General features: G+C 38.0%; 1 protein-coding gene and 1 pseudogene across 1 annotated transcript; one reads left to right on the forward strand and one right to left on the reverse strand.

The window, feature by feature from the left end:
• Positions 1 to 10854: 10854 nt before the first annotated feature.
• LOC129872943 (F-box/kelch-repeat protein At3g23880-like) lies at positions 10855 to 13283 on the reverse strand (annotated as a pseudogene).
• Positions 13284 to 13527: 244 nt separating this feature from the next.
• LOC129876924 (B3 domain-containing protein At5g26805-like) lies at positions 13528 to 14234 on the forward strand. Its single transcript, XM_055952402.1, has one exon. The coding sequence runs from the start codon at positions 13581 to 13583 to the stop codon at positions 14106 to 14108; it is 528 nt and encodes a 175-aa protein (XP_055808377.1). The 5' UTR covers positions 13528 to 13580; the 3' UTR covers positions 14109 to 14234.
• Positions 14235 to 15558: the final 1324 nt, after the last annotated feature.

Below are 15558 nucleotides of genomic sequence, written 5' to 3' on the forward strand. Positions count from 1 at the left end.
TGAACAGACGCGGCAACAACGTCGGCTTATTGTACTATCACTGGCTCATAAGTGATGGTTGTCGGATAAGAGAAACTCCCATATAGGTCTTGACAGTACTCTGAGTCGGATTGGGTTGTATTGTATGTGATTAGTCTTGTCTAATACATATTCTTATTTAGACTTAGGACACTTAGGTTGAGTTGTTCCTTCCTCTGAGTTGAGATTTCGAATTGATGTGATTCTTCCTTGATGTTTGTTTCATTCGGCCATTTTACATACTCGTACATTCCACGTACTGATGTCATTTGGCCTGCATCGTTTCATGATGCAAAAACAAGTACTAGAGGTAATCAACCTGCGCACCGTTGAAGATCTATTCGCTTCCAGCTAGTTGGTGAGTCCTCCCTGTTTTCGGAGGATACCGAAATTATCTTTTTAGCTTTGATTAGTTTTCTTTTATTTTGAATTGTGGTAGCCATGGAACTGTCATTAGCACCTCCTAGATTATTGATAGAGGCTTCATAGACTGTAGTGTGGATGTTGTTGATTTGTTTCGTTTTGACTATTTTTATTCTTACTAGTTGTTGATTGGATAAGTGGTTGGCCTTTGGCCTTAATTATGAATAGTATCATTGTGATTTGAGTCTTCTGCTAATAAAATGTGACTAAATGGAAGTGTGATTTGATCAAGTGGTTCACTTGAAGGCCAACAATGGTTTTCGAGTGCCGACCACGTCTAGGGTATCCTCTTGGGGCGTGAAAAACTTGGTATTAGAGCACAGAGTTCAAGGGTCATAGGGAGTTTATGAAGTTGTGTCTAGTAGAGTCTTGCTTATGGGTGTGTTGTGCACCACACTTATAATCAGGAGGCTATAAGACATTAAGAATTGTTTCACTTCTTTCATAGTATGAATTCATGTGATAGAGTTTAACTCTATAATGGTTCTTTTCTAATTCGTGCATTTACACGTTGGAGACAATGCCTCCAAAATGTACCGTAAGTCAGAGGAACGCCATCCACACAGAGGTACCACAGACAGAGATGCCCCCTCCAAGGACTAGGGTCCGACCTGTAAGATATATTGAGGCACCTCAAATGCCTACTACTCAACCTATATAACCTTTGGAGGCAGATTTCCAAGGAGCGATTGCTATGCTCACTCAATTAGTGGCTGCCCGCAATGGTAACCAGAGTTCGCCAACTCTTAGCTCTAGTTCTCAAGAGCCGTCTGCTGCCACGAGGATTAGAGATTTTCTGAGAATGAATCCGCAGGTGTTCACGGGTTCCAAGGTTGATGAAGATCCCCAAAATTTCATTGATGAGATGTGGAAGATCCTGAAAGCGATGCACGCTACAGAGATCAAGGGGGTTGATTTGGTGTCTTTTCAGCTCAAAGATATGGCAAATATCTGGTATAACTAGTAGGAAGAAATTAGAGGTAATGATGCGGTTCCTGCCATTTGGGATGAGTTTGAGAGGGCATTCCTTGATCACTTCTTTCCCAAAGAACTGAGGGAAGCGAAAGTAGAAGAGTTTATAAATTTAAAACAAGAGGATATGACAGTTAAGGAGTATAGTCTAAATTTCATCCAGCTGTCCAGATATGCTCCAGAGATGATCCTAGATATGAGGTCAAGGATAAGAAAATTTGTCTCCAGATTAGGAAGACATGTGAAGAAGGAGTGCAAAGCAGCATTATTGATCTCTGACATGGATAATTCCAGATTAATGGTATATGATTAGTAGGTAGAGGATGAGAAGAGGAAAGACAAGAAAGAGCATTTGATCAAAAAGGCAAAATCAGCTGCACATGAGAGTGAGCAGAGGCAAATCAAGGGCAACAAGTCCTTCTTTTAGAAGAGGTCTTCCAACTATGCCCTATCTGTGGCAAATGCATCTGCGCCGCATAATAGGTATGATCGGTAGGGACAGAGTCATTAAAATTTTAAATCCCAGAGTTCTCAATCCCAGACTAGTATGGGTCAAGGTTAGAGGGGAAAACCACCATGCGGTAAGTGCGGTAAGCTCCACTTGGGAGAGTGCAGAGAGGGAAAGGTTAGTTGTTATAAATGCAGCCAAGTGGACCATTTTTAGAAGGAGTGTCTGACATGGGGAAACAGAGCCCAGTATTCTACCACCGCACCACCAACTAGAAGTAATCAGAGGGGCACTACTTTAGGTACGAGTGGAGGTACAAACCGTCTATATGCCATGGGTAGTCGCCAAGTTTAGGAGAACTCCCCAAATGTTGTGACGGGTATGATTCAAGTTTCTACTCTTGATTGTTATGTTTTGATGGACCCAGGTGCCACATTATCTTTTGTGTATCCTTATATGGCTAGTAAATTTAATAAAATTCTTGAATATCTTCTTGAGCCTTTCAGTGTGGCTACTTCTGTCGGTGATTCTATCTTAGCTGAGAGAGTCTATAGAGATTGTACCGTGTCAATCTATCACAGGGATACCCTAGCTGACTTAGTTGAGTTGGATATGGTTGATTTTAATGTGATCCTTGGCATGGAATGGTTTTATGTCTGTTATGTCTCTATTGATGTAGGACTCAGATTGTTAAGTTCAAATTCCTGAATAAGGTTGTCATAGAGTGGAAAGGTAGTCCTGTCGTGCCTAAGGGTAAGTTTATTTCCTACTTAGGGCCAAAAAGTTAATCTCAAAAGGGTGTATTTATCACATCGTCTCAGTGAAAGATGATAATATTGAGTCTCCATCCCTTGAGTTGGTTCCGATTGTCAACGAGCTCCCTGAAGTCTTTCCTGAAGATCTGCTCGGAGTCCCTCTTGATAGGGAGATCCGACTTTGGGATTGATGTCCTTCCTGATACACAACCTATCTCTATCCTTCTATATAGAATGGCTCCTACTGAGTTGAAAGAGTTGAAAGAACAATTGAAGGATTTATTAGACAAAGGATTTATTAGGCCGAGTGTCTCACCTTGGGGTGCTCCTGTCCTATTCGTGCGAAAGAAGGATGGGTCCCTTAGAATGTGTATTGATTACATACAACTAAACAAGGTCACCATAAAGAACAAATACCCTCTCCCCAGAATAGATAATTTATTTGACCAACTTTAGGGTGTCATTTGTTTCTCAAAGATAGACCTAAGATCGGGTTACCATCATTTGAAGGTGAGGGAGTGTGATCTCCCAAAGACAGATTTTTGAACCGGTTATGGCCATTTTGAGTTCTTGGTTATGTCCTTTGGGTTGACTAATGCCCCTACAACTTTTATGGATCTCATGAATCGAGTATTTAAGCCATATCTTGATATGTTTGTGATTGTCGTCATTGATGATATTTTAGTTTACTCCAAGAATGAGGAGGAGCACGCCTATCATCTTAGAGTCGTCTTGCAAACTCTAAAAGACCAGGTATTATAGGCAAAGTTCTCCAAATGTGAATTTTGGCTTGCATAAGTGGCTTTCCTAGGCTATATTATATCTGGAGATAGTATTCAGGTTGATACTCAAAAGATTGAGATAGTGAAAAATTGGCCCAGACCCACATCCCCAACAGATATAAGAAGCTTCTTGGGTTTGGCTGGCTATTATCGAAGGTTTGTAGAGGGATTCTCATCCAATTATCACTATTGACCAAGCTGACCTAAAAGAAGGCTAAGTTCCAATGGTCTGATGCTTGCGAGAAAAGTTTCCATAAATTGAAGACTAAGCTGACTACTGCTCCTGTTTTGACCTTGCCCAATGGAACAGAGGATTTTGAAATCTATTGTGATGTGTCTAGAGTTGGTTTGGGATGTGTGTTGATGCATAGGGGAAAAGTGATAGCCTATGCTTCAAGACAGCTTAAGATACATGAGAAACATTACCCAACTCATGACCTTGAGTTGGCAGCTGTTGTATTTGCTTTTAAAATTTGGCGCTACTACTTGTATGGAGTGCACGTTGATGTGTTCACCAATCATAAGAGTTTGCAATACGTCTTTAGCCAGAAAAAACTCAACCTGAGGCAAAGGAGATGACTCAAGCTACTCAAGGATTATGATATGAGCATTCTCTACCATCCAGGTAAAGCTAATGTTGTTGCTGATGCTCTTAGCAGGTTATCTATGGGTAGCACTGCCCATATAGAGGAGGGAAGGAAAGAATTGGCTAAAGAGGTGCATAGATTAGCTCAATTGGGAGTTCAGCTTGAAGAGAATAATGAAGGTGGAGTTAATATTTAGAATGGGTCTGCATCCTCACTCATGGCAGAGGTAAAAGAGAAGCAAGACCAAGATCCCATCCTCCTTCAGTTGAAAGAGGCTGTTCACAAACAAAAGGTGATAGTTTTCTCCAAAGGGGAAGATGGTGTGTTGAGGTACCAGAATAGATTGTGTGTTCCGGATGTTGATGATGTTCGAGAAAGGATTATGGCTGAAGTGCATAGTTCCAGATACTCTATTCATCCTAGTTCTACAAAGATGTATCATGACTTGAGGAAAGTCTATTAGTGGAGTGGAATGAAGAGAGATATCGCTGAATTTGTTTCCAAGTGCCCGAATTGCCAACAGGTTAAAGTTGAGCATCAAAGGCCATATAGGTTAGTGCAAAATATAAAGATTTCAGAATGAAAGTGAGAGATGATCAATATGGACTTTATTATAGGTTTGTCGAGATCCCGAAAACAACATGATTTGATTTGGATGATTGTGGATAGAATGACTAAATCAGCTCATTTCTTGGCAGTTAAGACTACCGACACCACAGAAGATTATGCAAAATTATATATTCGGGAGATTGTCAGATTGCATGGGGTTCCCTTGTCTATCATCTTAGATAGAGGAGCTCAATTCACTTCCCAATTTTGGAGATCCTTTCAGAAAGGACTGGGTTCAAAGGTGAATCTTAGTACAGTCTTTCATCCCCAGACAGATGGCCAAGCGGAGCGCACCATCCAGACATTGTAGGATATATTGAGGGCATGTGTACTTGACTTCAAAGGAAATTGGGATGATCATTTACCTCTCATAGAGTTTGCATACAATAATAGTTATCATGCAAGTATACAAATGGCTCCCTATGAAGCTTTGTATGGGAGGAGATGTTGATCACCAATTAAGTGGTTTGAGGTTGGTGAAGTTGAGTTGATTGGGCCTGATTTTGTTCACCAAGCTATGGAGAAGGTGAGAGTTATTCAAGATAGTCTAAAGACGGCCCAAAGCCGCCAAAAATCTTACACCGATGTAAGGAGGAGAGACTTAGAGTTTGAGATGGATGATTGGGTATACTTGAAAGTGTCACCCATGAAGGGCGACATGAGGTTTGGAAGGAAGGGAAAGCTTAGTCCTCGATACATTGGCCCTTACCAGATTGTGAGGAGGATTAGGAGTGTAGCGTATGAGTTGGAGTTACTTTCTGATCTAGCCGCCATTCATCTGGTATTTCATATTTTGATGTTGAAGAAGTGCTTGGGTGATCCTTTATTGGTAGTCCCCATTAATAGTATTGGAGTTAAGGCTAGCTTATCTTATAAAGAGGTTCCGGTCCAAATTCTTGATCATCAGGTTTACAAATTGAGGAACAAGGAGATTGCCTCGGTCAAAGTCTTGTGGAGAAATCAATTTGTTGAAGAAGCCATATGGGAAGGTGAGAAAGATATGAAAACTAAATATCCGCATTTATTCGTGCCTATCAATGAGAATGTTGAAGGTAATGTCCATTTTCTTGATTTGAATTAGTATGTCCCTTTTTGAGTTTGAATAGTAAATTATTTTGAGAATTTGATTGGTTGGATGATTGAGTTCTGATTGTGATTTGTACCTCGAGCCCATCATTGGTTTACTCATCATTCGAGGATGAATGATCCCAAGAGGGAGATAATGTAACACCCCAAATTTTTTCACTAAGATTCAGACCATTCTTCGTGTACGTATAGGATCGTACTCGACGATTTTAAAGTGCATGCATGAGTTAGGAGAAATTACTAGGTAATTTAAGGGTATTATATGTGATTTACGGTCACAAGGGATCCCTAAAACCAAGCCAAGTCCAAAGAATTCGTCTCGGCCAAGTTTTCAAATAAGTTCGTATAAGGGTCAACTTCCAATGACCATATATCTTTGAATATAATGAACTGAGTATCCCATGACCTATCCAATTAAAGGTCTTTCAGTCTTCTTTCCAACGCCACTAAGATTTTAATTTTTGGAGTGTGAAGTCAAAAGTTATGGCTAATTTATGACAGACTATCACTGCAAGAATTTTACGCCTGGACCATCACTGCAGGAATTTCAAGCCTGGCGCTCCAGTGGCGCCCGACGCCACTATAGAGCCAGAAACTAGCCTCAGTAGTTTGGTCCTTGGCGCGATGCGCCACTAAAGCACCTGCAGGTTTTTTAAGCCTATTTTCTAGATTTTAGAAATTTCAGGCTTGGCGCTGCAGTGGCGCGGCGCGCCACTATAGCGCCAGAAGGGTTTTAGCCCATTTTTCCAGATTTTGATGAAAGGCAATTTGGTCATTTTCTCGAAACATATATACACTAACTTGGAATGTTTTAGATCATTTTTTTTCAGTTTTTTGCCTCTCTACAAAGCCCTAATCTTCATTCTCTTCTCTCTCAATCCATCTCCAACAAGAAATGCCCTCAAAAAATTCAAGGATTCAAGCTTTCCATTGAAGACCTAACAATAAGGTTTCTTCAAAATCTACTCTAAGGTATGTAAGGCTACTCAAAGCATGGGTTGAATCCACCCATGTGCCCTACATCTTCTTTGAGATTGAATGTTCATAAGAATGGAGTTTCTTGGTGGATTTATGTCCAAATGAGTCTTTTTCATCTATTAACTTAATTTTTGTTATGTTGATATTGTTGAGTCACGAAATTGATAAATGCTTATGTTGATGTGAGTTGGTTGATAGGAATTGTTATACAAATTTTTTCTGTCTAAGAGTCGGTTGATATGAGTTGTTGAATATAATTTGTTAAAAACTTAAATATGTTGATTACCTCAAATTGTGGATCTAGAGTCTTGGAGTCTTGATGAGTCCCCAAAAGATTTGTAAAATGAACGAGGGAATGATTGGATAGGATTAAATTCCACCATAAATGCATAGTTAACTACTCTTGAAAGATGTGATTGGATTGATTGGATGGTATGATTGGTGGAGATGTTGATTGCGATAAAATTGATGAATTGACAAGGGTCCAAATAAGACTCGTTGATCTGATTAGATTGAGTTGATTGTATAGATTTTTATGAGCATTGATTCTTAGAAGGAGTATCGAGCACCGAATTAGGTAAAAGTAAGTAATAACTCGAATCCAATAACTACGTCGCCAAATGCAGGAGGGGATTTGACTATTAAAGTAGGATATTTCCCAAATTATTGTCTTGACATGATAGGACTTGATTGGTTATGGATCCATGATTGGTTGATTCGTTCATACCCTGGCAAAGTATGAACAGACGCGGCAACAACGTCGGCTTATTGTACTATCACTGGCTCATAAGTGATGGTTGTCGGATAAGAGAAACTCTCATATAGGTCTTGACAGTACTCTGAGTCGGATTGGGTTGTATTGTATGTGATTAGTCTTGTCTAATACATATTCTTATTTAGACTTAGGACACTTAGGTTGAGTTGTTCCTTCCTCTGAGTTGAGATTTCGAATTGATGTGATTCTTCCTTGATGTTTGTTTCATTCGGCCATTTTACATACTCGTACATTCCACGTACTGATGTCATTTGGCCTGCATCGTTTCATGATGCAAAAACAAGTACTAGAGGTCATCAACCTGCGCACCGTTGAAGATCTATTCGCTTCCAGCTAGTTGGTGAGTCCTCCCTGTTTTCGGAGGATACCGAAATTATCTTTTTAGCTTTGATTAGTTTTCTTTTATTTTGAATTGTGGTAGCCATGGAACTGTCATTAGCACCTCCTAGATTATTGATAGAGGCTTCATAGACTGTAGTGTGGATGTTGTTGATTTGTTTCGTTTTGACTATTTTTATTCTTACTAGTTGTTGATTGGATAAGTGGTTGGCCTTTGGCCTTAATTATGAATAGTATCATTGTGATTTGAGTCTTCTGCTAATAAAATGTGACTAAATGGAAGTGTGATTTGATCAAGTGGTTCACTTGAAGGCCAACAATGGTTTTCGAGTGCCGACCATTTCTAGGGTATCCTCTCGGGGCGTGACATATATATATATATATATATATATATATATATATATATATATATATATATATATATATATATATATATATATATATATATGTGTGTGTGTGTGTGTATGTGTGTGTGTGTGTGTATATGTGTGTGTGTGTGTTCATATTGACTGTTCCATGCGAAATGCTTGTGTAATGCATGATCAAAAAATAAAGAATGAATGTGAAATGACTTCATGTTGATAATATCATGCAATGAACATGTTTAAGTTACTTGTGGCTTCAACTATGCTTGTTTCATTATGATTGTGATTGTGCATGCTATTTTGTGATTGCTAGTTGGCTCGGATACCATGCTTGATACAAGATAACCTCAATTTTCATGGGTATTACGCCTAGTACATGATATCATCATTGGCTCAGGTACCACATCAGGTACCAGTTATCTCTTGGTTTGTTCTAATACCATGCCTAGTATATACTTTTGGTTAGCTGGTACCACGCCTAGTACATGATAACCTCGGTTGGCACGTATACTATGCCTAGTACATGATATCATCAGTTGACTCGGATACTACGCCTAGTATATGTTTGATTATTATTGATTCCTTGAGTAGACCGGGTTATTCTTATGATGTTATTCGCCATGTTGGTCCATGAATGGCCGATTTGTTATGTTTAAATGCTGGGATGGTTCTTGAGTAGACTAGGGTGGGCATATTAAACACCATAGGCTACGTCTTAAGGATCCCTAAGTGGTACAGATTGCTTAAAAGATGAGTGAGACTCATGTGTGGGTGGGAGTGATGGTTTGTTCAAGCCTTATGTGATGCTTAAGGTCAAGCTGATGACTGTGAAACGTTAGTGTTTATAAAAGGTTAGGCTTGGAAATCATTAGTGTGTATAAAAAGTTAGGCTTGAGAAGTTTTAGTGTGTATAAAGGGTTAGTCTTGGAAAGTCTTATTGCATATAAAGGGTTAGGCTTGGGAAGCCTTAGTGTGTATAAAAATTTAGGCTTGGGAAGTCTTAGTGTGCATAAAGGGTTAGGGTTAGGGAAGCCTTAGTATGTATAAAGGGTTAGGCTTGAGAAGCCTTAGTGCGTATAAAGGGTTAGTCTTGGAAAACCTTATTGTGTATAAAAGGTTAGTCTCGGAAAGCCTTAGTGTGTATAAAGGGTAGGCTTGGGAAGCCTTTGTGTGTAATAAGGTTTAGACTTCAGAAGCCTTATTGTAGTATAAAGGGTAGACTTGAGAAAGCCTTGTCATAATAAGAGAGTTGAATGATAAATGGTAGAGTTGGTAGCAGAACAGGATACAAGTTGGGATCAAAGTGTACTAGTTATGGGTATTATACCTGGGATGACAAGAGCATGTGGATAAAGATTTGGGTAGTGCATTTTCTTATTGCATGTTTTCTTTTAAATGTCTGCTTTATATTATGTGGTAGATTCGGGTTGACCTATGATGCCTACCAGTACATGTTGTATGTAGTGATACAACTCTTGTTGTGCCACTTGGCATAGTCTGATTACAGGGTTAACTATGTTTCATAGGTGAAGATTGAGCATATCTCCCACTTCCCCTGTTTGTTAAGGAAGAGATGTGATAGCTGCAAAGACGATGCCTTTAAGTTAACCCGTGATGATTCAAAGTTTGTTATAAGTTGTTGAATTAACAATTGTTATGGATTTCAATCGAAGTGCTTCGTAACTACTGCTTGGAGGGGCTCTTTCTTTCTTCTCGGGAGGGTTATCTTTCAATATTAGACAACAGAGTTTGGTCCCTTTGGGTTTGGGAAGAAAATCTGCCCCTACAAGTCGGAGAATCTCAATTTTTTGTCTGGATGATGAAGAAGAACCCATTGTAGAGAAAACAGAGAAACATAGAAGAGAAGAGGGGTTTTGGCGGGGGTTTATATTCAGTTGCAACGTTGTCTCATATAATAATTTTTTTAATTAAAAAATAATAATTATACGATTTCATTCGATCAAAAGCTGATGAAGAAGTATGCAAAGTTAACAACACTCCATAGGTATCGACTTGAGAACTAGTGGAAATAAGGGACCTATACCCTTCCCAAAAAATCAATCTAGAAAACCTGTGGTAGATCAAGAAAGAGATTACCCATGATGATGTCATTCTAGGAAAGCTGGTGATTTCCAAAAGTTTGGAGAACCGGTGTGGGGTGCGTATTGACTTGTGGGATGTAACTGCGGAGAAGGTCCCTAAGAAGTATGAAGGTGGAAGTGTTCGCTTAAGGAAGTTGTACAATGATGACTATTCTCTTTCATGCATCGAATTATTCAACGATCACGGATTAGATGTTGGTGATGAAATTGGGCTTTATTGGGATCCTAAATCTTCGGATTTAGTTTTCAAATTGCTTTCTCAGATTGCTCTTAGTGAAAGGTCCAAGAATTTAGGACCAAAAACAACATACTATCATAATCTTTTGTTTAGTATTACTCTTTCATATAATTGTAATAGCTGAGATTTGATTCTCAAATTGGAATATTTGCAGTTTGGAGTATGATGATTTTTTGACGATCCCAATTGTCTGTGTTCCTGTACTTGTATTATTATAGTGCTCTCTTTTTTAAAAAATAATAATAAAAATTAATCAGGTAAAGTAAAATAGGGGTGTTCTCATGTAGTTGAGGCCTGAGGGGTTTCGTGAGCATCCAATAGCTTAGGTATGAAATTTCGCAAAGCCCTCAGCGTTGTTAGTATGTAAAATAAGCATCTGCTAATAGCTGATCAGTAGCTAGTTTCATTTTCTGCTGTAATTGAAAATTACAGCTGCAACACAATGAGTCACCAAACAGGAGAAAAAAAAATTGAACAGAAATAACCACAATGGAATAAAAGAAACAGATTGAAGAACCGGCGTAAACGTCTGAGGATCAGTCCATATATCATTTGAAGCCTCTACAGGTTTTGATGTTCTGGCAAACCTTCCTTGATATGTGCTCTCTACAAAGGAGCTTAATGTGAGAAATAAGTTAATATATTCATAGCAAATACAGTACAATACAACACAATACAATATGGTAGTAACAACCATCCAAACAATAAGTTAAGGGATTGTTACTTTAAGTGAAATCCAATCCACGAAATATGAACATTGGCGGAGTAGTATCTCAAATTATCTGGTGTATGTCTCTGAGCTTCTAATAAATATTTGCTATTAATCCAGCATCTCACCAACGACCCACCACAGGCCACAATCTGGACACAAATACAAAGTCGAATTCAGAATTTAAATTTATGAGTTCACATCTACTGAGTATTTGATGTGATTTAAGTAAATTCTTGCATATAAATTTGCACTCAACATTGAAAGTATTTAGTTCAGATGACCTCGGTACAGTAATGTTACATCTTCCCCTGAATAAACAAACCACTAGTGTTGGGCAGCCATCTCTGTTTGCAAGGTTACAAAAACATATTTCTCATATTAGCTAATGATTTTCTAATTTTTCTGTTCGTGTGAAAAGATTAAGTCTAGGGCCAAATGCACACGTTCGAAACTCGGTATATAATATAAAAGTTTTGTCTGCAGGCGGGTTCAGATATATGACGTGCGCCTACCCCTCAACACATCAGAAGCCGAACTCTTACCACTTGATTAAAGCACTGGAGTTTCTTAAATATTTTGTATATAACAATAGCTTATGAATCCAGTACATATAAGTAAAAATGACTAACAAATCCGAAAGCAATATGGTCTAAAAATGTCCTTTACATATGCAATGTTTGTTGTTGAAATAACAAATATAATTTAATCACTTGAAGAAAATGGACATAGTGAAATTCTTACTAGTTATTCGTTACTTGATTGTTTTGATCTGAGCTTTTTTCGCCTGTATTTTTGTTGCATCACTCTGGCCCTCCGATGGAAAAGGAGAAACTAGGCTTTCAACGTAGATTACCGCATCATCTTGGCTATGATTAAAGCTAATAACTTTTGGATTGAACGAGTCATCTTTTGGATTGTATATCTTGATACCTCGTGCATATCCAACCAAAATTTCACGTTTATTTGACATGAAATAGGGATGAGCATACTCATTTGTATAATAATCATAATTGATGGTACACATCTTTGTCCAAGATTCTTTAACCCCATACTCCTTCAACACCCAAATATATGTATGCTTTCCCTTGTTACTACACAAGACAGAAAGATTACAACCCAATAATTCTAGCCGTAAACCAATATCTTCTTCCCCGTAGGAGGGATGCTCTACTTTTCCCCATTTCCCGTTATCCAAATCAATAGAAATGATGTTCCAACCGATATACTTGTATTCACAGCTAGTAGTAGAAGCCCAATGAAGTTTCCCGTTCACAAACTTACCCCAAACATTTAAAAGTACTCCATTTGGAGGACAACTATGATCAACACTTCTCCAAGAATTACTCATAAAACTATATATTTTGACCTCAACTTGATCTGACACGTGTGAAATCAAAGAGAATGACTACTACCTTATAATCATCATGAAACTCATCATACATAAAACCATAATGATAACGGGAAACATATCTGAGTCCAGTTTCAAAACTAGGCAATTTCTTGTACTTTCTAATAGATGGATTCCATAAAACAAGTCCTTTTTCTTACCGGCACGACAAGTTAGACAAATCAATCCGTTCAGTGAACCCAAAATTTGAAAAAGTTCATAAGGTTTTTTCATGGGAATATTCAAGTGAGATGTCTCTCTAAAAAAATCATAAAGTAAAGATCTAAGAGAACAATCCATAAGACGATTGTACACGGGGCTTAATAAGCCTCATCATAAGCCTATGGTGAGTGTTTTCCTTGCTACTAGTCGATAAACTGAGATGAGATTTGATAAATCTAGGGCTAGAGATTAAATCGAGCCAGTATTTTGAAACCGACTTGTATTGCAAGAGGGATTTCACCGGAAGCCTTAAGAAAATTTCAAGGATGAGTTCTGGTGGAAGGCTAGGGATTGTTGAACTCAAGTCTCGCATTGAATTTGATGTAAATTGGGAATGGTTTGTGAGATTAGTACGTAGAAGGTAGGGCTCATCTCCCTCAGATTCCATTTGGATTGCATACTGAGAGAATTTCCTCGGAACACAGTCTATCTCGTGATTTGATAGGATTGGACTAAAATTTTGGAGTTCCACTATAGGATGAGACTTTTTAGTCTGACCGAGTAAGCTCGTTTATTTCCAAAGCCCATGTGGGCAGCCCGTTTAAGATGGGCTAGCATGTATTGTTCGCTTATGTTCAAGAGTAGGTTCAGAATAGTCCCTTAAATACAAGGATTTAAGGGACTTAATATTAAAAAACAAAATAATAATTTTCTGTGTTTGCCGCTCAAAGTTGGAATAGAAATTAAAACCTAGTTTGTATTTTTATAAATAAACGTGTTACTGCCTCTCTCTTTTTCAGTGTTATTTTTCTTGGGAATTGTATCCTTTCACAATTTTCTCAATGTCTGATCAGAAGTCTTTGCTTAGCATGAAGAAAACCTTCTTTTACAATTTTTTTCCATCAAAAACTGAAGAAGAAGCTTCCAAGGTTAATAACACTCCATGGGTAGCGACTCCAGAACTAGTGGAGATAAGGGACTTATACCCTGTCCCAAAAATTGATCTGGAAAATCCGTGGCAGATCAAGAAAAAGATTACTCTTGATGAGATTGTTATAAGAATGTTGGTGATTCCATTTTTCGAGATGTTTGAGTACATTCTTCGATACTGGACTTTGGATATGGCCAAAAGTTTGGAGAACGGGTGTGGGGTGTGTGTTGACGCGTGGGATGTAACTGAAGAGAATGTACCTAAGAAGTATGTAGGTGGAAGTGTTTGCTTAAGGAAGCTGTGCAATAGTGATTATTCTCTTTCATGCGTTGAATTGTTCAACGGTCGTGGATTAGGTGTTGGTGATGAAATTGGGCTTTATTGGGATCCTAGATCTTCAAATTTAATGTTCAAATTACTTTCTCAGGCTCGTGCTTAGTGAAAAGGTTAAAGAATTTAGGACCAAAAACAACATATCTTTTGTTTAGTATTACTCTTCCATATAATTGTAATAGCTGAAGATTTGATTTTGAAATTGGAATAATTGCACTATGGAGTATAATGATTCTTGAAGTTCCCAATTTAGTCTGAGCAATCCCCATATAATTGTTTTTTCATTCCCTATTATTATAGTGTTCTTTTAATATGACAATATTGAGTTCGGGAAATTTCGTGAAATTTCACAAAGCAGTAATAGTTTAGTAGTTTTGATGTTCTGGCCAACCTTTCCTTTATATGATCCTCTTGATATACTCACAGAAAATGCCTGGAAATAAGAACCCCATTTTGTGCACAAACTCAATGACAGAAAATATTCCTTAATCATCAGGGCTGAATCCTTAAGTTGATGGATTCCGTACAGTGTTAGACCTATGATATTTCATAACAGCTACTGATTTAGGTGTGTTGCCAAAGCACATCAAGGAGGGAAGATGAAGAACAGAAATAAGATTCTCAGTTTCTGTTAGAACCTGCTAATTGTAATTTAGCAAGAACTAATAAACTTCTGAACTAATAATCCTGAATGAAAACTAATAGAGTGCAGTATATAGATATTCATAGTAAATAAGTGTTGGGGAATGTTTGAATAGAGGAATGTGATTTCTAAATTCATCAAATCGACTATTTGAATCTTTGACTTATTATCAAAGAAATCTGTTTTCGCATATTTGCTAAACACAAGAGTCACAAGCTTGACATCTATCAATATATTCACACAGAAAGCTGTTCAATGATGCCAAGCTGTAGGCAGAAAGCTTGGTATCAACTTGTTCAACAATCGCAGATTAGGTGTTGGTGATGAAATTGGGCTTTATTGGGATCTTCAAGTTTAATGTTTAAATTACTTTCTCAGGTTCGCGCTTAGTGAAAGGTCCAAGAGTTTAGGACCAAAAACAGCATACCATAGTCTTTTTTGTTAGTATTACTCTTTCATATGATGATTCTTGAAGTTCCCAATTTAGCCTGCACAATCCACTTTTTGTACTTGTGTTTTCATTCCCTTTTATAGTAGTGCTCTTTTGAAATGAGATTAGAGTAGTTCGGGCGCACACACCCAATAATTTAGATATGAAATTTCGCAAAGCAAGTAATAGTTTATGGGGATTTTGATACTACAGCTCTTGACCTCACTTTGTTAGTATTGCAAATAGGCATCTGAAGATTACACCATAATATTTCTATTTCCTCGAGCACGGGAAAGGATTCCTCTCCATAAACCTGCCATTCAAAATAAGACACCTTCTTCCATGTTCCATTCTTTCCTCCATTCGATGATCATGTGTGATAGGCTCAGGTTTTGAAGATTGGGTAGTCTCGCAATTCCTGACAGTGAATCGGATGTTAGATAAAAATGCTTCAACTTCAAATTTCTCAAGCACGAAGGGAAG

The sequence above is a fragment of the Solanum dulcamara genome, chromosome 2, assembly GCF_947179165.1.
Source record: "Solanum dulcamara chromosome 2, daSolDulc1.2, whole genome shotgun sequence".
In the NCBI taxonomy this organism is placed as follows: domain Eukaryota; kingdom Viridiplantae; phylum Streptophyta; class Magnoliopsida; order Solanales; family Solanaceae; genus Solanum; species Solanum dulcamara.